The 24,941-nt window shown below is 51.8% G+C and overlaps 1 protein-coding gene across 7 annotated transcripts in view; it reads right to left on the bottom strand.

Moving 5' to 3' along the window:
* PAX2 (paired box 2) overlaps positions 1 to 24,941 on the bottom strand; it is an 89,458-nt gene that overhangs the window by 52,443 nt on the left and 12,074 nt on the right. For 4 of the 7 annotated variants that reach the window (XM_045040573.1, XM_045040575.1, XM_045040577.1 and 1 more), the window contains exons 3-4: positions 22,129 to 22,297; positions 21,133 to 21,330 (exon numbers count right to left, since the gene is read on the bottom strand). In XM_045040573.1, coding sequence (XP_044896508.1) covers positions 21,133 to 21,330; positions 22,129 to 22,297 — 367 coding nt within the window. The remainder of the gene's footprint in view (positions 1 to 21,132; positions 21,331 to 22,128; positions 22,298 to 24,941) is intronic. The other 3 variants (XM_045040574.1, XM_045040576.1, XM_045040579.1) reach the window with 1 other exon arrangement.

The following is a 24,941-nucleotide window of genomic DNA, read 5'->3' as shown; positions in this document are numbered from 1 at the left end:
GAGGCAGGGCTGGGGTGCAGGCTCAGGGATGGAAATAGAAGGCTATAAATTATTTGTGACAGGAAAGCAATAGTGGCAGAGTGCTGAGCACAAGTCCTGTGTCACTATTAGATTCCTTTTAGCCTGATGACACTGTAAAAAAGGTTAAGTGTCTGCTGAAATCGTACACCTGGGGGGCCGGGGCAGCCTGGGAGCAGAACAAGCCACTGAGAGCAGGTATATCAATTCTCCAGGCCAATAATATTCCACTCATTGATCGCCACGCAAAGTTCAAAAATCTCATTACAGCCAGGCAGACCGGGAACTTTTTACAAATCAATAGAATGATATAATGTATGTATACTTAGTACAAATGTATCTATTCATCTATCCATCCATCCACGGTCCGCCTCAGGGTTTCCAAGTTAACCTACCCATCATATTATGTTATGTTATGTATGATATTATATTGCATTGTATTATATGATAATAAATGGTGTGCAAAAACTCCCCCTGAGGTGGAGACAAGAAGAGGTCCTATTAGCATTGGGGTGACCTCAGACAGCTCACCTTGGAGAGACAGGTGGCGGCATTTCCGGGACTGGGCCGGTCAGGATTTCTAGGAGCAGTGCTCCCTTAGCAGGAGCTCCAGTAATGCAAGCCATTGTCTACTGAGGGTTTACTATGTGTTAGGCAGTGTTCTGTGTGCCCCAAACAAATAGTTTACCTAATCCTCACAATAGCCCATTTTGTAGATGCGGCATATTATCATTTACCCAAGGTCACCCGTTTACTTAGTGGCAAGTCTGGGGACTGAACTCAAGTAGACTAAATGCGGGGCCCATACCCATAACCACCAAACCCTCCTGCCTCCGGAAAAGAGAGACCCTAAAGCCCAGAATCCAAACTCCTGGATTCTATTTCCAGTCTCTGCTGTTGTGTTCTGAGAAACCAAGGGTAAGGGGCTCCCTGAGCTTCAGTATTCCCTGCTCTGAAACGGGAGTAGTAACACCTACTAGAAGCAGTGGCTGACAATGTGATATATACACATGATCTGCAAGCCTGTCCCCATCACGTCCCGTCCAACTGCCTAGAACAGACTGCTTTCCCTACACTGGAATTACTTCCTAGTAGAATAGCCTTCTGGCCTTCAGCCTGGCCCCAGGCCTGGTCGTATTACTGGTTTGCTGAAATGGTTTTTTAGCGCAAGAAGTCCTAGGTACCCACACACACGTGCCATATACATGTAAAAATCAGTTGAAATTGCCCTAGGGTGGTGGACTGCTCACTTCACAGTTTTTGCAGAAAATACTTCACTCTTCACAGAGGGAAAGTCTTTCCTGATTTGGTAAACCAAGGGAACTCCAGGGAATGTCTCAGACTAGCTGACCCCACGGCCCACTGAGCCAGGCGAGCGGTGGGAGGGGCCCCTGCCAGAGCTTTGGGCTGCCTGGCTGTGGCAGGCCGGGTCACTCCAAAGGACACAATGATTTTTGCTTCAGCAAAGGATATTTTGCCCAGTGATTGCACGTAATCGCTTCAACACAGGCCCTTGAGAAAGCCTCTATCAGGTACGTGTCCCTGGCTCAGCCCTGAGTCAAACTGGACCAGTGCACACAGCTGGAGACTTTTCACAGCAGAACCTCGAGTTAGGGATCACAGATTCTCCAGGAAGATTTCACCTCTCCTAAAAATGGTTCCTACCTCCCCCTACTCCGGGGGAGTAAAGAACTAGAATTTCCCCTCTGTACATCCCAGGAACTAAAACCCTAAATTTACCGCTTCCTCCTCGCAGAGGACACAGCATCCATCCAATCTGCCCTCCCCACTGGCAGCCCGGAAGCGCTTTCTTTGTGTGAACTCTGTCGTCCCAGGTTCCAGCTTTGCAATTTGTGCAGCTTAGAGTTGCCTGCCCGCGCCCACTCACATGCCCTACAGGTTTGGGTTTGGACAACTAACCGTAGGTCAGGCAGGGTCTGTGCAGGAGAACGGCTGCTGGTGAGGAGAAGGTACGGGCAGGACCTTCCATCCTGGCCATAGCATGGCGGAGCTGGAATGCACAGCTTCCGAGGTTAACAGGGGTCCCCCTACATGTGTCAAGAGCTTCTGCCTCTTTGGTTGCTTCTCAGAAGTCACGACTGAGCTCCAATAAATGAAAAGTTTGCAGAAGAGTTTCCTCAAACCAGTGTCCTTGAACGACCTGCATTTAGAATCCCCTGGACTCGTGCTAAAATGCGATCCCTGAGGACCACCCCACGCCTCCTGATTAGAGTTTCTGATGGTGGCAGGGCCCAGAAATCTGGATTTAAGCAAATTCTCTAGACTACTCTTAAACTCTACAGTATTTGAGAGGACTAGCTTAAGCCAGAGGGGGAAGAAACCATCCTTGTGGTTATAGAGGGGAGCCTTGAGAGGGTTGAGAGAAAGTCTTAGTGGCTCAGAAGGTTCCTTACTCATTTCTATCAATTGACATTTCTCTCCATCTGCTGATCCTGACTTCTAACTGGCCCAGTAACCAAAATTCAAGAAGCTACCGGTTCCTCTGTGGAAACTGAACTACAGGTTAAAAATAAAAATAATTTGCAGATAGTTTTTTGTGCATTCCAGGACGATAGATTCCCACTGGGTTCCTTAGATATCACCTTAGCTATTATTTCTTTAGGTATTCTGCATCACCTTAGCCTTCTAAGACTGGCACTAAGGGCGATAATCCTTCCACCACGTGTCCCTGGGAGCCCAGGCCAGATACAATTTACCAGGCTAGATGGGCCATGGGGCTGGCCCAAGGGGGCAATAGTGATGGTTTATATGATGGATGGTAAGCATATGGATTGATTTAACTTCAAGATATGCATAGGTTTAAAAATTAAGGGGCAATGTGTTTAACTAACCATTTGGAAACCAGTCTGCAGTGCATGCCAAGCCCAGAGCGTGACCAGACTAGCTCCTCTCGCCACCGGCCTGCCCTCATCTGTCAGGGCTTCTGGGCTAGAACTGGGGTCCACCAGCTGTCCAGCCCGCGGTCCTGCTCGGGAAGGTCCAGAGGCTAGAAGACTGCCTCGTATCCTGATAGGACGGTGGAAGGGGTGCTGTGTAGACTCACTGCTGGGACCAAGTCCTGCCCGTCCAACCTTCGTGTCCCTCCCTGGCATGCCCACCTCCCTGGGTGAGCGGAAGGAAGCCTGGAGGAAGTGCCCTGAGTGGCAGCAGAGGTGGGACCTGACCTCTGTGCCCCTAGACCCTCTACCTCTTACCTAGTTACTTCAGTATTCAAAAACAACCCATTAGTCGGCCTGCTGAAAGAATGGGATGTGGCTAAGCCCCGCAACTGCGTTCCGTTACCAACGGAATTCATTCAAAATTCCTTAGCCTGGCCTTCACAATCTTCCCCAGTTTGGCTCCATCCTGGCTTTCCGATCTATTCTGCCCTGAACCCCTCTTCCCCTCAGGGTCTAGCACAGAGCTGAAAGCTTGTTTTCTTGCTTACTCAGTTCACCCTGAGTCCTCCCCTGGACTCTGAACTCTACAAGGACAGATGTCATGCCCATTTTTCTCACTATTGTATTTTCAGCACCCAGTAACAGGGCCTGGCGTGATGTCAGTATTGACATATATTTTTTTAAGCTTTTTTCAATGTTTATTTTTGAGAGAGAGAGAGAGAGAGAGAGAGAGAGCAAGTTGGGGCAGGGCAGAGAGAGGGGGAGACACAGAATCTGAAGCAGGCTCCAGGCTCGGAGCGGTTAGCACAGAGCCCGACTTGGGGCTCGAACTCATGAACCATGAAATCATGACCTGAGCCGAAGTCCAAAGCTTAACTGACTGAGCCACCCAGGGCGCCCCCATGATGTCAGTATTTCAAAACTATTTGCAGAATTTTAAAAATTTTTTGAAGAAAAACACTATTTGCTGGAAAACAACTGAATGTTATTATTAATAACAAGGATGACACCTTAAGGGATATAGTGAGCTAATATATGCTCACTATGTACCAGGCACTGTGCTAAGCACTTTAGGTGGATTATTTAATTTATTTATTACAACTTCTTACAAAGATTATTATCCCTGTTCTACAGACGTGGAAGCTGAGGCTCAGAGAAGTTAAGTCACTTGCCCAAGCGCACACAGCTGGTAAGTAGCAGAGCCAGGATTTAGACCTGGGAGCTTGACTCCAGAACCCACGCTGCCAACCACTGGGTAGAATAACTCATATCAAGAACAGATGGTAGAATCTATGAGAGGCTGGCCCTGAAGAGAAGAGCTGCATATAATAATGGCAAAAGAAATAACTAAAATTTATTTCATATTCACTAACTGACAGGCATTGTGACAAGCGCATTTTCTCATGCAAATCTGAACTACAACTCTGTCAAATATGCATGTTGTCTCTTACACCAACGCGACAACAAGGAGGCTGAGCAATTCGCCTAAGGTCACGTGCTGAACAGCACTGGAGCCAGACTTTGGGTACAGGCCTGGGACTCCAGTGTGTACAGGCTGACCCATCTTACCTCTCCTGGAAATTTCTACATTAATAGCTATCTGTGTTTATTAACTATTTGGGCATGAACAAGTTTCCCCTACAGTCTTCTCGCCTCTGCGATCTGGACAACTGAGCAAATGTATGTGGAGACAATAAACAGAAATTGCATACAGCAGTGATTCCAAACATGCTTAACCTCTCCCCTGTATTTGATGAGCAGCACGTCCGTGTAACAAACGAACCACAATTTTAGGTTAAGTGGCTGTGGTTTCAGTATTTTATATGCACTGGTAGGTTTGGGTGTAGAGTTTCCAAATTCTCGGCATCCATTTCTTTATCTATCTCTCGAGTTTTCAAATCATGTACATGACCGCGTGGCGAAACCGCATCCAGAAGTGTTTCTCGGTTTCTATGTTTCTAGAAACTACTTCCATGATTAGTGTATCTTTATATTCATGTCTGCTCTGATGCATTGATCCAAGATTTATAATACTGGGTATATTTATCAAAACCTACTTCATGAATTTCTGCCCCAGTGATGCCTATTTCTGTCAAACATGTAAGCCGCAGTCACACGTATCACTGGTCCCTTCCCAGGGTGTCTAGATTCTCACATCACAACTGTGTTTTTATATTGGTCTGTGAACCAGTATTGATGTGCATAAATGTGCACTTGTACACCTGTGTATCTTTCTGTCTATGGCTAGGATGGGGTGCAGGGGATGTGGAAATGAGAGAATTATTAAATGCCAAGTAGATGTGCAATAAATTCCATTGATTTTATAAACTCCAACTTGTCTTCAGTCTCCTTCCATTCTTTATCCTGGGGGCATTGCAACAAAAACCTATTTTAAATACCTTTACGTCCCCCCCCTCCCCCTCCCCAAAAAAGTGTCAATATTTTATTTGGATTTTTAACTTCGCTCCATAACAGTTGTTTGACCTCCTGACTCGTGCGAGTCACATAAATTCTGGGACTTTATTCAGGAGCCATGTTCCTGCTATTGAATAAGCAATTTGGGAGGGTGAATTAATGACTTGTGCTGTTGCTGGAAAGTCCCTGAAGAAATATTAAAATTGCTTGCAGACTGAATCGATACTCAGTGAACACCCAGCAAGAGGGCTTCGGCTCTGGAATGGCCACGGAAGGCAGGGCTTGGTGGAGGAAGGGGAATCCCGCACCCAGCCTGGTGAGCCCCCTCCCAGGCCTCCCCCACCTTTCCCTCCCTCCCTGGAGCTCTGTCGTTCTCAGTAACAGCAAAGTCTTATTAAACCCCAACCAGGACAGAGCGGGGTTCGTCCTGTCTCAGGAAGCAGGCTCAGGGGACAGTTTATTCTCTTACTAGCAACCAGGGCCCGGAGGCCTTATTGAAGGTGATGGTCTGGACACATCCACCTGCTGGAGAAACCGGATGGTGCTGCTGCTTTCTGGCAGGCTGAGCTGAGCTTGGGGGTCAAGAGCACGCTGAGCTTGGGGAGGCTGCAGCGGGGACCGGTTTCTGCTGGGTGTGCAGAAGGGCCGGGTGCTGTGCTTCCCGGTCCACTGCTGTGTCTGTCTGAGTCGCGTTTACTATTGCTCTGGTGGCCGCATGGTCTCAGCCTTTGCGTGTGGGTGCGCCTGTGGGATGCAGAGTTTGAATTGTGTTGGGTGTACGTTGTAACGCATTGTGGCCGGACGCATTCCTGCAGCCGGCGTGAGGTTTGTTACTTGGTGTTTTGTGATATGACATTGAGGTGACTGCACTTTGTGTAACACTGAGCTGGAGGAATTTGAGTATTGTTTAGCAGCAATGTCTGCGTCTCAGCTTTGAATTATTGTGTTCGTTGATCATATCAGCATCTTTTTTTTTTTTTTTTTTGTAATGTACGTCTCAGAGATTAGGTTAATGGGTGTCTCCTTGGTGATGTGGGTTGAGTAATGATGTTGGATCTGGGTGGTGCTGTACGATTCGGTAATTGCTTTCTCGGTGTGGTGGCGGGAGGCGGGCGAGAGGGCCCATCCTTTAGCTTTTTTAGCTTACTTCGACCTGGTCATTTGCACTGCTGCTTTCCAGAAGGAAGATTCTAGAGATGAGGGACAGATCTCTTCTTGATGACCAGAAGCACGGCTCTGTTCTGTTGGAAGCACACTGCCCCTGATCCGTGGGACACTTCTGACCTGACCACACTGACACAGGTCCTGGGGCCACCCTCCCTACATCTGCCTCATGTGGAAAGTTAAGCCTCCAAGCCTGTGTAGAGGAGGATAGATGGGAGTAAACTCCCCGATTCCAAGGAACATGAACCCAAGTCCAACAGCAATTCTAGTTCCCCAGTCCACTCCTCGCTGGGATTCTGGCCATCAGCACCTTCTTCCTTCCCAGCATCCCCAGATGATGTGGCTCAGCAGCGGCCTGCACTCACCAGGCCGCGGACGCGTGTGCGCACACACACACACACACACACACACACATACACACACCACGGAAGAGTACAGCAACACCTACTAGGCATAACTTTCTACTAGGGTTCAGGGTCTTTGTTCTGAGCTTGTCAGGAAATGTGTAACTACATCGCTGGGTGTGAGGCTGCGAGATATACAGAGCCCTGCAAGAGACTGCAGACACCTGCCCTTCCTCTGACGGCGAAGGCGATCTGAAGGGTGGAGTGCTGGATGAACACATAGGTTTTAGAGCCAGTACCGCCTGGGTTCAAATCCTAGTTCTGCTGCTTAGCCTTGTGACCTGAGTAACTTACTTAACGTCACTAAACTCCAGTTACCTCATCTATAAACAATCCTATAAAGCCCTATGGGGTTGTTTACGAGGCTTAAATCAATTAATACATGCAACATGCTTATAATGATTTCTACTACAGTAAGCACTTGTTAGCTACTATTATTATGAACACAAGGGCTTACCAAGTAAAGCGGCCATAGATTGGCCTCTGCATGTGTACAAGCGTGTACACACGTGTGCTAACATACCTAAAACCCCAAGATGAGTGAAGCTGTGTGTGATCTAAGCAGAGAAGTGTAAAACCTTCAGTCAGGTAGTGTGGAGGCAGGGGGTAGCTCCCTCCTCGGCCTTCCGGTCCCTTTGGACAGTGGCAGGGGCTGGGCGATGACAGATTTCGCCACTGCCTGTCTCCATACAGAGGGCTGCATCCAGCCCCGCAAGGATGAATAGGCAGAAAGGAAGGTGGTGGCCCTTAGGCATTTTACCCTTATGAAAAAAATTCAAGGATAATTGAGTCCTCAGGGTTCAAATTTAGCTCATTTAAAATATTTGCTTTCTAATTTTAAAAGTCAGAACCTTTGCCAGCCAATAGGTATAAATAAGGGATAGTGAAATCCAGGTGTCAAATTGGGAAATAAGGAAGGGGTAAGAAGGAAATCAGATCAGTGAATATTAAGGCAGTTGCGTGTGGATCTTATGAAAGTCCATTGAGCTGAACTTGGTTACCCACCCAGACCAAAGGGGCCGGGAAAACTACAGGCAAGAATGGGATTGGGCCTTGGCCTCATTCCACGGGCCTTTCCATAGAGGTGGGGAGACAGAACACATCATCGGGGGTTTGGAGAACTTTGGTTTTCACCTTTGTTCTTATTGAGCGTTGGGTAAAAAGAATCTGTAGTTGTCGTTACTTGGAGCCATTGCTCAATGTGTTCATACATCAAGCCCAAAGTAAAATTTTCTCCTAAATTTACTTCTTAATATCTTTTAGCCCTTAGCAGTGAAAATAACTGCAGTGATTATCAACCTCCTATGGTTCCCTGGGACATCCAGATATGTGGGACAATAGTAGACAGATCAGTTTGAACTTGTCAAATATTTGCTTACTTCCCCCTCACCTCTCTCTTTATCCTTTATCTTGTCTCGACTTTCTCTCCTCTCTTTCCTTCCTCTTCCTGTTTACCTCCCTTCTCTTCCCTCTATGACATTTAAGAATCAGAGGAACCCTTCAAACCCATCAAATAAGGATTTTTTTTCCACTACCGTTTCATTTTATCTTAAAAAACCCTATAAAATGCAAAGCACCACAACCCATGAAAATGCCATGAAGCCCAGAAAATGCCAACCTTCAACTCCTCAAGCAATAGTAAGCTCATTCCAGAGAAGCAGTGTGCAGGCATACGAAGCTTACACACACACACACACACACACACACACACACACACACACACACAGGCTGGGCTCTCCAACAACGTGGACAAAGGGGGCAATTATCTGACTAATTCTGTTCAGTGCTCAGATAAGTGACTCAGAGCGCTTTTTCCCTGCACACACATAGAACAGGTCCTTTCCTCAATCCGGCTGGGCCCAGAGAGCACCATAATTCTCACCGGCATTCATGATACACATTTCTGTTCACAGAATATCCTTTCAACTCGAGCTTTTTATTTAAAAGAGTTCACTGTTTGTGCACACACAGGCCAGAACTCACACGCATTGACACAGACGCAAGAAATGTACACTCGATGGCTATGACTGCCACAATAATAACTAACATTTATTGAGCACTTGCTTCGTGCCAGGTGCAATGCTAAGCAGGTTTATGTGGATGAACTCACATAACCCTCACAAACACCTATGACAGAACTGTGTGGTTATCTCCGTGCTAGAGGGGTGGAGAGGCTGAGATCCAGGGAGGAGATGAGATTGACCTGTAACCACGCAGCCAGTGAGCAGGGAAGCTTGCTTCAAACTCCAGAAATCTCTCCTAGAGCCCATTCTCTTACTTTTTCTGGGTTACAAAGGTTTGGGTGCATTGCTTGGTATATGGCAGGTGCTTAGCAAAGGTTTTCCGGATGGACAAATGAAAGTATAAATGAATGAAAGGCCATGTCTACTAAGCACCCGATACTCCCCTTTGAGGTGGCCAAAAGGATCCCCTTATGGAAGCCAGACCTACCAGACAGTTTACCCTTATTTGGACAAAGCGATTTGCCCTCCCAACCAACCTTCCGGGTCCATCAGCTGTACTTGTCCAGACACTAAGCGCTCTAAGTACCAGCTCTCCACCTGACTTTCGGGTCAAGACCAGCCTCTTTTTAAACCAGAAGCCAGACCCAAGTGCATCAAAGATGCTTTCTAACCACAACGCTTTGTCGCCTACAATACTTCCCTCTGGAAACAGGTGTTTTCCAGTGAAATGCAACACCAGTGGAATGAAAACGAGTGTTGATGCTGCGCCTGGATAAAAACTAAGAAATTTGATCAATGATGTCTCTAAATCACCAGATATTTGGCATCCTATTGACAACCCTTAGAGACGATTGACTAAAGCTTTGATTTTCGTTCAGATGTTTGGGAGTTGTCACATTTACCTGTTTGTCAGCAAGTGCTCATACGTTTCTAAGAGACATAAGTGAACACCAAAAAGGACAAGAACAACCCAGAATAAAACAGACTAAAGAGAACAGGGGTAGCAAGCTATTTAACAAAACTAGTCGATCAGACTCCATCTTGGAGATCCGTTAGAACGTGGATCCAGTTCACAAGAGCCTCGTGTACTCAGAGACCTTTAAAAACGTCCTAAGGCTGTATCCTGGACCGTCTGCAGAACCGGACCAGTCAGATCCCTGCACGGCGGAGCTAATGAATCAGTCCCCTTGTCCGGCAGGGAGAGACCACGTTGCGGCCACATCCAGCCTCTTGGTGCCGACATGGCCCCATCCACTCTCTGGATGCCTGCATGCCCGGGTGCAGAGTATCTCTGTGTGTTGTCAGTCCAAGCTGTAGATTTTGCAACGCTTGGTGTAAATCTGGTTTGTGACTTTGTGCACGTACCCCTACTTGTGATTTAGTGCTCTGCCTTTTATCATCTCTCTACTTCCATTTTCTTTCCCTCTCTACTTTTTAATGCCGTTTACAACTTCCTTATCCATGAAGCAGCACAGCGATCTTTCAGTGTCGCTACTGATCTACCCACACGATTTTCCTTACCCGTGTTTTCTCTCCACTTGACTTAATTTATGTTTTAGTAAATAGGAACTTTAGATCGCTCCATTCAACAGTATTTAGGGTTACTGCTTTTTATCAAAGGCATTGTGGCACTAAAGGACTCCCTGCAAGGGACATTTGTTTATGCTTATGAGCGACTGGCTCTCCCTACACACGACAAGGCTGCGTGCGGGCGGGCGTGCCTGCACAGCGTCCTCGGTTCTATGCTCCACTGCCCTGTGTCAATGCCGTTTGGCATCGGCAGGAAGAGATCAGTGAAACCGCGATGTGGACAGCAGCCCACCCTCAAGGTGCTGCAGATAAATCCAGGCCCAGGGCCTTCCCTGCTGATGACCACTCAGTTCTTTTAGGAGGAGGCCCACATAGCCTGGCAGGGCGGATTCCTCCAAATTCTCCCTCCCACGTACACCCTTCATCCCAGAGCTGCAAAAGAGGCTTGTGATGACATTATTCCCAAGCAAGATTTTCGGGATCTCTTCTCGTAGAGGTGTGAGTTCGAAGTGGTGGTGGTGGGGCGGGGGGGGACCAGGGCAATGCCTTCCTGTATTTCTGGGTCATCTGTTGCCTTTTTCTCCCTCTCTTCAAATCTTTCCACACTTCTTCATTGCTAATTCTATTTGACCTTGAACTCTGTCCTCTCCCTTCACACCAGAATGTGTCCCAAGGGGGACAGCACTTCCAAAGAAGCAGTTACCTGGCCGGACAGGCCTGGAGACCAGTAGCCAGAGGGGCCAGCCCATCACTCCACTCCTGGAAATAAATCCCATTGTATTTGCATTTTAATTTTCCACATAAACAAAGGCCCAGAGTACTCGCTTGGGCAGCATCACTGGACGAATTTAATTAGAAATGAAAAGTTTATAGGGCCCTCTTTAATGCGATTAATGCTCAGTTAACATTTATCACATTCGTATGCTGGAATCGCCTTTTCTAAGCAGCACTGGCCATGAAATGAATTTCTCTCAACTTTTTTTGTACCCACCCTGGGAGGTCATCTCCTAAGGAATCTCCAGGCTGCCTCCCTGGGTCCAGGAACTACCTAATCCTCAGAGCTAAGTTAAGGGAAGGGTTGGGAGGGGGAAGAGGCGAATGCATATGTGCTGGGGCTGGAGGGCAGGGGGCATAAGAGTGAGGGCTGGACACTATTTCTAGGAGGACCTGGACCAAACCAGGCCTGTACCTCTGAAAAGAGCTGAGTGCTCAGCCCAGCAGACCGGCCGAAAGGCTTCAGAGCCTCTTCTCCAATAAAAAAAAAAAAAAAAAATGACCTCCCTTCCCAACACACATACTCAGTCCATTTCTGTGGCCCCCAAACCAGGCTTTAGTTGGAGCTGACCGGTGTCAGTCACCTCCGCTTCTCACTCACTGCTCCTGTCTTAGGCCGTCTCTCTTCTACCCCTTTTTCCTCTTTGGTTAGGGCCTCCCCCCCCGCCCCAGACCCATGGTGACGGGGAAGGGAACCTGAGTCTTGACCCCAAGGGATACTTCATTTGCTCTGGCTCTGCCAGAGGCCAGACAGTCACAGTCTGTGGGAAGGCCGCCTGCCCTGGTGTCAGCTCCCTAGAGAAGCCGAGCGGAGTGGGGGAACATGAAACCTCTATTGGTCCCCAGAGCATGGATGGCCTTCCTTATCTTATCACATTCTCTTCCCTCTTCAATTAGAGTCTACTGAGATTGGCCTCCTAACCCAAACCAGCTAACCCGAGGAGAAGGAGAGAGAGGAAGGAAAAAGGTAAGGGATAGGGGGAGGGAGGGGAGGTCTCCTCTCTGCAGATGAAAAAAGGAGATAAATCGCTTGACCTGTGTCCTTACCTAGATGCACACCCGCCTCGAGGATCTCAACAGACGCAAACCACGCACCGCGACTGTGCTCCCGGTAGCGATCTGGCCCTCGCACACCACTCTACACCCTCACGTCTAGCAGAGAACACGCACATGTGCCCGCGTTCAGACTGAGTGTGTCGGGACCCTGCGGACCTGACCGGAAACCCTACTCCTCAGCCTAGCGGGAGCTCTACCGTCCATTCAACTCACACTTGCCAGGTAACGCTTGCTAACGTCCCAAACGGGCAGGTCGTCCAAGCGACGGCAGAGACTTTCATTCTGAGACCAAACGATCCCTTCAGCCGCAAACCCTCTGAGTAGCAAGCCACCAGCTCCCCGTTCGATAAGCCCGACTCCTTCTAAGAGCTCCTTGGAATACCAGCACCAGGTAGACAGCTTCCCAGGGCGCGAATGCTACGCTCAGCTGGACCCACACACTCTTCCCAAAGTTCCCAGACTCTCCCCACGACAGAGCCACACAGAGGCCCTCAACACACCGTCACCAACTTCTCTTGGTATGATGCACATGGCAGGTGCCACCTCGCCCTCGACAATCAGGATGGAAAGTCACAAGATAAGGGGCAGGATGAAGGTCTCCTCCTTGACCATCCCTGGGGCCTGAAGCTTCCTCCCACAAGGCTCCCGGTTTCCTGAAGCTTCCTCCACCAGCCCAGCAAAGACCCTGGCGCCAAGAGGGAGCATCGGGGCAGGGAATGCTTGTTCCCATTTGCTCAAGCTCTGGGGCCGCCACTGCTCTCCCTTCCTGCCCTCCTTTCTCCTCCCGCAGTCCTCTGAGCCCTTCCTCTCTGACTTTGTGACCTTACTGTGCCTACAAGGTGGGGACAGTGCCCCTTCCACCCTGCTGCCCTGTCCTACAGCCTCTCCGCCACTCCTGCCAGGAGCTGCTCCCAGCGTCCTCTGGCTTCCTCTGTTCCTGAATGGCTGCAGAGGGAGCTCACTGCAGAGAAGTTCGGGCAGGGCTGAAGGCAGGCAGAAGAGGAAGCCCTGAGCAAAGCGGCCAGAGGCTCCCAGGTGGAAGGGGCTCCACTCTGGAACACCTAGGAAGTGAGGACCTCCCTCCCTTCCTCTTGGCTTCCCTCCCACTCTCCCTTCTGCGGGGACCAGGCTGCAGCAGCTACACCTGCAGCAGCTTCGCAGTGGCCGCCAGCCCGCCTGGTGCCGTGTGCTGCCTGGTGCGGGCGGCCGTGAGCCCCGGCTCCCGCCACTTGACCTCCCATGCCACCTCCTTCACTCTGACACCTCTCCCTCTCCTGGCTGGCCTCCCTTCTCTCCTTTCCCACCTTCTAAGCTTCCTGAGCACCACCCCCCGCCCTTAGCCTGGTCTACCAGCTGTCCGGAACTGAGGGTCCCTCCAACTGCCTCCAAGCTCTCCTAGAGGCCCTTGGCTGAGAGGCACGGGATCCAGCCCAATTTTCAAGCTTCTGGATGCTCCTTGCTTTGTACTCCCGCCATTCACTCCATTCTCCTCAGGCCAAGCCAGCTCAGAGGCCTCTCCCTTTTGCCCCTCAGCCTCCCCGCCTCCTTCCTCACTCTTCAGCCTCCCTTCTGACTTCTGTCCTCCTCTCCCACTCCCGCCTCACCCTCTCCTGCCCTCACCGTAGAGAGTGGATGTCCCCTCCACCTCCCTCCCTCAGGGGCTCCTGGACCAAGGGGCTCAGGAAGTACCACCTGCACCCCTGCACCTGCCCTGTACCCCTCTGGTCTGAAGCAGAGAAGAGAAGCTATGTCTTGTTACACAGCCCTGGGGCTGCAGACCAGGGCCCATGGACTGAATCAGGCCAGAAATGGTGTTTTCTTTGCCCAGCACAGAGTTTTTAAAGCCCAAATCTTCCTGCCTCTGGGCTGGGCCTGCATACTCCAGGCCCTTTTTCGTCCAGCTCTCACCAGCTCCATTCCATCTCCTGCAGCCCTACCCTCCTCCATCCACATCCCTACGGTAAACCTGACCTCTCTAGAAGGTCAGCAAGTCTCATTTTCTCTCACTGGTATGTGAAAAACACAAAATACTTCCTTATCATATATATTATCCCTCAGAAACCAAAAGACAGAGTCCTGTGTGTGTGTGTGTGTGTGTGTGTGTGGTTGTTGAGGATGGGCTACAAGAGGAACGTGGCTCTACAGCCTCTCCCCTCTCCGTACCTCCGCTCGACATACCTTCTTCTCCCACCCAGGAGTTCCCACAGGGACCTGCACAAGGCCTTGCCCCTTCTCCTCCAGTGCTCGGTCACTCTCCTCTTATTTCCCACTCCCAACAGCTCCCCGAGGCCCAGCCCTCTCTGGAACCCCCAGGCATCTGCCTGTGCCTTCATGCCCTTCCTGGTCTCCAAGCCCACTCCAGTTCCCATTTGCGTGGTTCTCACACACAGCCTCTCCCTTCTTTCCTGGCATCTGGGTTACCGGGGAAGGAGTTGGAAGCTGGGCCCAGGGCCTGGTCCTTGGGAGAGCTCTGCCAATGACCATGCCCCAGTGCTGCTGCCATGCCTCCTGCTGGAGGGACCCGCACTCCTTGGTGGGTCTCTGTGACACAAGTCTATAGGAAGGAGACCCACTGGGAAGAGCATCTTTTCGGCTGCTTGTGCAGTTGGCCCCTAACTAGTCCTGCCAACTGGGCGGGGAGTCAGGTATCTAAGAGAAGATGGACCGCTGACCGTTCAGCTCTCCACTACAAAGGTGACATCGCTGTAGCCAGGGCCCTCTTTTGGGGGGCTAACTGGACCATGGAGTGTTACAGTGCAAATAAAGATCGAAGGAAAATTCGACCGGGGTTTGCCCAAATTACAAAACAAAGCATCTTCAGCTGAGTCCTATTGTCAGCCAATGGCCCCGTGACTGCATCACTGGTTAAACTGTTGGGCCAGAGACAAGGTGTCCAGCCTCTGTCAGTGATTGTAGGTCACGTCCTGTGGGCCTTCCTCCCTTTGTTCTTGGCCTCCTCGCCCTTCTACCAAAGAGCAGACACGGGATGGCACACACATACATATACAAATCCACATGCACTGAAGATGTCAACCTCTATGCCTAGAAACCATCGTGAATATGTGCAAGCTGCACCTTGATAGCACCAAAACAACAGGCTCAACAGGAGGAAACCATTCAACCCCGTGGCTTCCTGGTAGATAGATAAACCCAATGTGATTTAATTTCCCATCTGTTTCACTTGTTACTTGGGCATTGCTGTGAGATACTGTTTCCCACGCCTCAGATCTGTCACGGGCCCTTCTCTCTTTGCTAGACTCACCCACATGGCTGGTGAGCTGCACTGACCAAAGCTGTACCTGTCACTGCTTCCTTTGCAAGGGTCTGAACTCTGGACAACTGGCTTGGGGAGTGGGGGGGGGAAACAGCAGGGATTCAGAGAAGTGGTGGCCCAGGTTAGAACACTGTAGTGCACTCTTTTAAAGGACCAGAAGTGAAAAGGAAATACATATATGTCGTTTCCTCTTGCTGTGAGGACCTCCAGCTCCAGGTAGCAACAAAGGGGGACTAAGGACAAACCTGAAACTAAGAGGGGAAGTTGCAAAGTAGCTACAGCCGGAGATCTCCAAAGCTAGGAGCATATGGTGGAGCCCTTGGCACACAGTATTCCTTTATCAGTCCTGCTCACAAGACGGGGAAGCAGGACCCCTATCCCATTTCGGCTCACACCAAGCCCCTCTTCGTGGTGCAGGCTCTTGGTGGCAGGGGTCGGGGCTGGCGATTCCTCTTCTGCACCAGTTACTACCATTGCCACTCCTTCTCTGGAATCTGTAACGTTCTAGTCTATAGGCACATACCATCACACATACAACCACACTCTCTCCCGTGCGCCAGAATAAGCCCAACTGTTCCCTCCCCAACCGACTTCCAACAGTGCCTCTCCGTCCCTGGATCTACTCTACACAATAATTCACCCACTCTGCCAATACGCCCACAAAGCCACTGCTCTCCCCTGCCACAGCCCACTCCCTCCCCAACCTTCCCTTCTCCAGGCACCCTGTTTCCCTTCTCCAGGGTCTGCTCCTGCCTGGCCCCCATCTCCACTGGCTAATTCCCCCTGTGGCCCCTGTATTGAACTGTTGTGTTGTCCATTTCCCTGTGACAAGGGCTCTGGTTACAGAGTTATTGATTGGTTTTCATGCAGACAGATGGGCCCTTCCCGAGCTCCCATCGAAATCCCTGGCTCTATGGGCTGATTGTTGCCTCTCAGGGTGTAGGATTGCACTGGAGACCACCCTCTATGCAACCTCCTTTGCCCAGGCTGTGGACGGTAATAAATGGAGGCAGCCTGAGCGATAATAAAAGCAATTGAGTAGGTTACCTGTGCAGACACAAGATTTATGCCTCTTCATATTTGATGTGATTGTTTTATTGAGTTCTCAAAATAGTTGGGACACTATTTAGCTAGTTAGTTAGGAGTTTCCCCTCTCTTTTCTTCCTTGCATCGCCTTCCAAAACCTACCTGGAGTTCTCACTAGGAACAAGCCCTCCTGTCTTCCTCTTCTCCAGAGCTGCCAGCTAAGGTAAGAGCTCAGGGCCACCAGCCACTGCTCTCACCTGAAGCCATCTGGTGGCCTGAGGGCCCACTCTGAGCCAGCCAAGGAGAGAAACAGTCAGACCAATACAACCACTGGCCGAGAAGTCTAACATAACTAAGGGAACAAAAATGACCCTTCGGGGGGACAACTCCAGGTCGTTTTAAGAAATAAGATCAGCAGTCCCGCCTATTACACATGTTTGTCTAATGACGGGGGGGACCTCAGCAGCGGGAGAGCCCTCCCCGGGGAGCGACAGGTGAGCAAGCCTTCTCAGACAGAAACTGTCATATCTGTTCGCTATTTGGGGCTCTTTGTGGCTGGTAGGTCCCAGGCCACAGAAGGCAAGTTCTCTGTCCTTATTTCTCCCATTCTTCTGAGGAGAGAAGTCTTCCTCTTAGCTCACCAACTTGCCTGAGCTCTTTGGCGTGAGACCACCAGCCCTGACCACGAAACAGCTCCACGACTCTGGAGATGGGGCAGGTGAAGCTGCCCTTCTGGCCAAGTCAGGTCTAAGAGTCAAAAGTGCAATGTTGTAGAACCCAAGTTTCAGAGAGACAGACACAGGCTCTGGCCCTGAACATGTCTAGTGTCTTCAGCATTCCCTCAGCTAGGATGAGTGGCTCCTGGCTTGTTTGGATAGTCTTTGAATGAACAGCTGGCCCACGACTGTCACCCCACTGCCAGACCTCTGATGAGGCCTGTGAACGACACAGGATGGAATTCTTGAACAGCACTGGGACTGCAGCCTTGAAGCCACTGTTGCCACTGCTGGGAAAATGAACGTGCTCACTTAGAGCCAAACAGGCTGAGAGAGAGTGTGGGTAGCAGGTGATCAGCGGGAAACTGACTCTGGAAGAGTCCAGTCCAAAGATCTAGGAGCAGGGAAGGCCCTGATCCCAAGAGTGTAGGGCAGGCTGAAAAAGTTAAGAGGGCAACGGCCTTTTTATCGACTTGTTCCAAGGGGGCACCCTCAGGGGATCCTCCGTAACCCTAGACTCTACCTGGAGTTTGCGCCTGTTCTTTCAAAGGAGCAGTACTCTTTGCCCAGAGCAACAGCCAAACCAGGAGACTCTGGCACATAATCAGGAGAATCCTTCCTGCCTCGTCAATTGCCCAGCGATATAATTGGGTGACTTCCTCCTTCGGTAGAATCGCTTCCCCCATCCATAGGCCATTTCCCACACCAGGCTTCAACCTCAAGTCACCTGTTCGTAAACACCCACCCTCTACAGTGGCAGCGTGCAAGATGAAGAACTGGCAACTCCCTGGTCAGCAATCAGTAACCCAACATCAAGAATGAGTCACAAAAGTTCCCCATGCTAAGCAATCCAGTCAACCCTCTGGGTGTTTGACAGTGGTCTCCGGGGGCAGGAGTGGCTTTGGGAGGCCTCCCTGACCTACTCCATTGACTCAGAGAGGTATTTCTCTGAGGATTTGCCAGTGGAGTGTACGGATTGAATGTCCAAGCCTTTATCGCGACGGGATCAGGGAAAGCCAAGACCAATGTTAGAGGCACGAAAAGCAATTGAGTTTGTAACCATAACAGCATATTTCAAGTGCGGCGACAGCATCTGTTTTGGGGAGGAGAAAATGAAAAAAATCTCACAATTTGGCTCAGGTGGGTGAGCATGTGTGGACTTCCTTTCTTGCCAACCACTGGCACATGCACACTCTGACAATGGTTACACGTACCTAAGACGAGTGGGCACCTCACCAACAGTAAGACTCTAAACTCAAGAGCCACCCTTTCCCCGGTGCACTTTCTGCACGGAGAAAAGTCTCCAGGCTCTTCCTATAGAGGATGAGAATTCACAAAGTTCCCGACATCACCAACGCTGGCAGAAACAGCCCGCTCTATCCGGTTTCAGGGCGGACCAACAAATCTCAGAATAAACCTTTCCTTCTTTCAAGCAAAGCCCTACAAGGATGAAGCTAAGGGCACGGGGGCCCAGACGCATCCCTCCAGCCCCAACTCAGCAGCACACTGGGAAGCCCTCAGAATCTTCCTCCGAAATTTGAACCACGGTAGGACTCTGTCCCACAGTGAAACCCAGAATACCCTGACTGCTCCTGGTTGACAAAGCAAGCCAGGAGGCCTAACCACAGGCCCAGGGCTGGTTGCCCATGCTGCCCATGGCTTCCCCGTTCCTCTCCTCCCATTCTCTCTCCATCTCTAGCAACACCTGCCCACAGATGGCTATTTCTACACACCCGAGGAAGCCTCTGTGCCCCTTAGGTGGTGGGGCGCCACGCTGAGCAGACGGGGCCACGGTCAGAGCTGTCAAGCTGAGGCTGTTCTCTTCCCACTCTCAACCCGCTCTCTACTCCTCACTCCTTTACCTCCCCCCAGTTCCGGTGGAGTACCCCAAGGCTCCTGAGCTTGATCCTGGGGTCACTCGTTCACCGTCTTCTGTGGCTTTTCAGGATGAGGGCATTCCCAAACTCTTGCATGAGCCAGCTTCCCAAAACATCTCAGCCTGAGAGGGTATATGTTGGGGGAGAGGCGGGGGTGGGTGCTGGACGGGGTGGTAGACAAGGGAGGCTGCCACCATAACTGCCTTGATCGCTCTGACCCTCTGCCCATCAAGAAAAGCAAATTGCCTTAACTGTGCGTGTCTTGGGTTCCTCCAAAGGCTTGCAAATCCTATCACTGACAACAAGCATTTCTCTGGAACGTCCCCCAGAACACCAGCGCCCAGTCCCAACAACACTGCTCTTCAGCAGGCTGCTCTCCTCGCAAGATCTCAGTTCCAACTCACTCCCAGGACCAGCAGACAGCCAAGAGGCTGTCTCCAGATGGCTCAGAAAACAATGCTTTGTCCCCTGCCCTTCCCTAACCGCCAATCCTGCCCCAGCCTCCTCTGGCTTTTAAATGCAAAAGACACATTCCCCTCCCAAACCACCCACAGTCTTTCTCGGGCTTCTTCCGAAGGTGTCTGAATGTCAAACCGCTATGCTTTCAACACCTAGTGAGCCAGGCCCAGGGAGCTGGAGGGTTTTCGGAGGGTGTATAATTAGCTGATCAGTATTATGTTACCCTGTTCATAACTGAATAACCATTTTAATACAGATGGCACACACTGGGATAATTTCTGGGGTCGCCTCGCAGTACGTTACAGCACGAGTGTGGCAGAGGGAATCTTCTTTAGCCAAGGTACATTCTACCAGCTAATTTTACCTGCTGTTTTCAGGATGATTTGGGATAATTCCATATCATTTGCAAAATATTAAAAAAAAAAAAAACCTTAATACGTGATGCCAGTTTCAGGAAAAGGCACCATCTGAATTATTAGTTGTCCTGATAATGAGCCCGTGAAAAGCGCAAAGAATAACAAGGGTAGGAAATCCTCTTCTAATTTGGGAATCTGCCTTAAAATGGGGGGGGGGGCAGGGGTTGAAAGGCCAGCCAAGCAGTCTGGAACTTGTACAGGGTCTCTGTTGATGTCAGATTACACAGCTCCGTGATGTCGGAGCCATCCTGGGCTCTTGCATCCAACTGCTGTTTGCATGTGCTGTACCCAGCACAGGCCCGTTTGCACACTGGCGGGGGTGTGCGTACATGGGGTGTGCACGTGTGTTCTGCCAGAGAGCGTGCTAGAGTAGCTTGGGGATTGGGAGACTACCTTGTGCAGCTATAGGTGCGGCTGACTCCAGCCTATGTCGTCCCCATGTGCCTGAGCCTGTCGTCTGGTGCAGACTGAGTCCTGGCCCTAAGCACCCTAAAGTTGAGCCTCGGGGTCCAGAGCTCTCCCTTCTCGCCTGGTGCCCCACTCCTTGTCCGGCTTCTCTGCTCCCTGCCAACTGCTGGCTGGTGGTTAGCGTTTGCTCTGCAGGCCTGGATACTCGGTGCTCGTAGGCCGGAAATTTGTGCGGAGCTGGCTAGCATGGCCTGGGCTCCTGGGAGGCAAGCTTTGTGGGAGTTGGCAGGGAGGGTGGGGAAGCCAGAACAGGAGGCTGCCCCTGGAGAAAGGGAGCATGCCTTTAGAAAGGGAAGTCTGTTTGGAAGCGATGAATAGACACTGGTCATTTTAAAGGCTTCGGCTGTGGGCTGTGATTGTCTCTAGATACCGAGGCACGTAATCTTGGAGTCTTAATTACCACAAACACTTGGATTCATTTCCAGGACGCCGGCGGGAGAAGCCTGGCAGGGAATACCCAGCCCTGAGCTGGAGACAGCTCTGTCTGTCTGTCTAGCTCTCTGCCTCCCAGGTCCCCTCTCCCTGCCCAAAGGACGTTGGGGCTGAGATCCTGGAGCAAGGGCAGAGGCTGGAGAAAGAACAGAGACCGCAAGCTGGGAGACGCGCTGGTAGGCGAGAGCTGGGAGCTGGAGTCCCGCCCCGTAGCCCGTAGCCCCGGGCCGCTTGCTCACCTGTTGATGGACGAGACGCTGGGCACCGTGTCATTGTCGCAGATGCCCTCGGCCAAGAGCCGGTCTCGGATCTCCCAGGCGAACATAGTTGGGTTCTGTCGCTTGTATTCAGCAATCTTGTCCACCACTTTGGGGGTCGCCACTTTGGGCTTGGAGCCTCCGATCACTCCGGGCTTGATGCTGCCGGTTTCATAGTACCTGCGCCCGGAAGGCCGGCGGGGTCAGCGAGAAGCAGGCTACGTACGGCGGGGGCAGGGAGGCTGCAGGCTCCAGAGCGGCCGAGCCACTCTCCCACCCGAGGCAACAGCGTGGAGGGAAAAGACTCAGCATGGCTGAGCCAGCTTCCAGAGGGCGTGTGGCTGGGGCGAGGGATAGCCTGGAGGATGAAGGGGAGGACGAGAGGGACACTCCCTCCGGGAAGGCAGTCACGGGGGAGGGGGGCTGTGAGCACACCAGCGGGAATAGGCGCCCCTGGGAGTCTGAAAGCCCAGACTTTCATTTGGAAGGAACTGGAGGAACAGCACAATCCCAGGCCTCCAGGCCCACCCTGGCGGAGGCACCACCTCCAGCCCTTTCCTACTGAGCACAGAGCCCCCTGAGAACCAGGACCCTCCTTTCCCCTACCCAGTGCTGATTTTTTTCTTCTCTTGGGGACCCATTTCTGTTCCCCACCCTGTTCCTCCAAACCCCTCCCCAGTCTGCGTTAACTCTCCCAGAAGAGGAGTCCTTCCCTTACTGAAGGCTGGAAATTGACAGCCTCGAGAACCCCGAAGCTGGGCGGGATTTGAGTGACCCTGCTCCGCCCTGGCTCCTGGGGCTGCGGCCACCACCTGAGCGCCCTCACCGAAAGGAGCAGCTCTCTAGATACCTCTGAGTATCTGGATAGCCCCTCTCCCACTGGCGTCCTTGACTTTTAGCCAAGTCCTTGGTCTGGAGACCCAGGGCGGAGGGATAAGGAGGCAAGGTGTCTCCCAGGGGCAACTCTGAGGCCCTCACCTGCCCAGGATTTTGCTGACACAGCCGTGGCTGACCCGCAGCTGCCGGGATATGTCGCAGGGCCGCACACCCTGGTGGGCCAGCTCCACGATGCGCTGCCTCACCACGTCGGGCAGGGGCCGGCCGTTCACAAACACCCCCCCGAGCTGGTTCACACCCCCGTGCCCTGCTGGGGAGAGACAAGAAAAAAACACAACACCCCACAGACAGCAGGGACCGGCCATTAGTCAGGGTCCGCGGCCCAGGACGTGCAAAGGGAGCAGGCAGGGCGCAGGGGCATGATCCCGGACTCCCGGAAGAACAGTGGTCCGGTCAACACCACGCGGCGGATTGGGGATTGAAACCCACGGGGCGTTAGAGATGCGGGAGCGCGACGCTGGGCAGAGGGCTGGGAAGAACGCGTCTCGAAGGCCAGTACCTCGCAAGGGAGAAAGTGAGGAAAGGAATGCAGAAGCAGGGTGAGAGGAAAGAGGGAAGAGGGGGAATTAATGCAGGCAGGAAAGAATGTAGGAGAGGAAAGGAAGGGCCGAGCAGAGAACAGAAGCAGCGCGAAGCGGGATCCCGCCTGAGCCGCAAGCAAGGGGGAGTCGTTGGTGCGTGCTAGGGCTTGGAGGCAGATGATTGGGAGGGGGGGTGTCTGGGACCGGTGGACTCAGTACAAAAGGGTTCTAAGCACAGAAAGGGGCTAAGTCCCTGCCCCTCTCCTTTTGCTCCCTACCTCTTGTATCTATTTTTAATCAGAATTGGACTTTTCCTACCTCTTTCCCTGTGTTTTTTTGGTTTTATTTTATTTTGGTTTTTGACCGGGATTTCCCCTTTCCTTTATGTTTTCTGTATTTATATATTTGGGGGCCATATTTCCCACTGGTCTCCCTAGTGTCTAAAGTTCAAAGAACGCCAGGTGGAGGAGGGAAGGCTGAAGAGGCAGGGGCCCGGAGCCTGCTGCGCTCAGAGACTGGGAGGCAGCGGAGAGCGGCCGGGCGCTCTGCTCGGTAACAGCCAGAGAACGCAGGCTGCAGGGGCTTGTCTGCCTGCCGCCTTGCGCCAGGCTTGGGACCCATTGCCTTGCCTAGGTAACATGGCTCAGGTGGCCCAGACAGGCTGAGGGCTCACCGGGGCACCCCGTGCTGCCAGCCGGAGCCAGCTCCTGTCCCTCTGACCTCTTAGACCTCGGCAGCCTCCCAGGACACCGCGAAGCAAGGGCGTTGCTCTCCCGCCCAGGACAAGGGCGCTGGGTCTCCAACCCGACTCCAGCGCGGGCCCTCAACCTCAGAGCCCAAGTGGTCACCGGGTGCCAGACCTGAGGACGCTGCGCGGCGCCCCGTTCTCCCTGGCCTACAGCAGTCTAGAAATCCTGCACCCAGAGCCATCAACCCGCAGCCGCAGTTCCTGAGCAATCCAAGCGCAGAGTTCTAGCGGCCAGCCTGACCTGACCAGCAACCTACAGCCCCTGCCCTGCTAGCCTCAGGAGACTTTCGGAGAAAGCGGGGACATCTGTGTTCCGCTCAATTCTTTCGCGTCCCCTTCTGGGGGTGCTGAGAGCAAGGGCCGGCGAAACCCCTGGGGAGAGGCTTCTGATCTGGAGGCTGGGGGAGGCCACAACCTCTTATTTTTGCCCCTCATCCCTGCTACTCTCCCTACCTCTAGCCCCACTCCTCACCCCTCCCCTCCCTCCAAACCTCGACCATCAATAATTTAGGCCCCGGGAGAACTCGCGTTACCGGTATGAAAAGGCGGCAGCTGCGGGCAGATTAAAGATGAATAATTCAGCCTCCCCGGGCTCCGGGCCCGGCCCCTCGTCCCCAATCTAAGGGAAGGGGATGGGAAGGGGGCACGGCAGGAGTCCAGGCCAGCGGGCCGGGAGCCGCCGATGAGTCGGGCCTGGAATGCGCCACTGCCGCCGGCGCGGACACGGGCTCCGGCTGCTTGCTGGCCCGCCCGCCCGCCCGCCCGCTTGCTCGCTCGCTCCGCGGTCTCTTCCTTCCTCCGACCGCCTTCAGCTCGCCTTGCTCCCCTTTGGGTTTCCAAGTGACACCCAGTGGGCGGCCGGGACTCGGCAGATTCCCCCGCGGAATCAGTCAGAGAGAAGGGCGAGAGCAGAGGCGACGGAGCAGGGAGGCCGGCGGGCTGGGTGAAGACGGCGGGTCGACCTGGTTCCACTCACTCCGAAAAGGAGACAGGATTTCTGGCTCAGCTCACGGAGATCCGCCGCGGCCAGAGGGCCCTGACTTGGATTAGCTGTGCTTAGAAATTCTTTAGGAAAATATATTTTATCCCAGGAGTATTTTTTAAAGCTCCCCCTGTAACGCTAATTATATGCTTAGAGAAAAACACAACTCTTCCTCCTCGGCTCTCTTGTCCAGAGCACCGATCCAAGCCAGGTCTAAAAAAGTTTCCCTGTGAAAAGTTACAAACCATCCTTAATTATTAATCTACAGAGGAGGAGAAGTTTTCTATTTAGAATTCATTTATCTGAGAGAGAAAAAAAAAAAGCCTGCAAAAAACAATCTCTGAATTCTTCTCCAAGCTAAAGATATAGGACATGAATTAGATAAATTCAGATTTCATTAAAATAATTCCCTCTTTTTCTATTTTTTTTTTTCATTTTTCTCCCCTTCGCTTTCTTCTGGAACATCCTTTCTGTTTTCTTTCTTTTATTTCCTTCCCCCTGTTTTTTTTTTTTCTCTTTCCTTTCTCCCCAGCTTTGGCATTTGCTTGCCTTCCTTTTGTTTTTTCCCCCCTCGTTTTCTCTCTCTTTGACTACCCACTGGCCAGGTCACTGGCTGGACCATTTTCACCAGGGAGTGGGAGGC

The sequence above is a fragment of the Felis catus genome, chromosome D2, assembly GCF_018350175.1.
Source record: "Felis catus isolate Fca126 chromosome D2, F.catus_Fca126_mat1.0, whole genome shotgun sequence".
Lineage (NCBI taxonomy): Eukaryota > Metazoa > Chordata > Mammalia > Carnivora > Felidae > Felis > Felis catus.
Note: the sequence above shows the minus strand (reverse complement) of the source record. Positions and strands in the feature narration are given on the sequence as shown.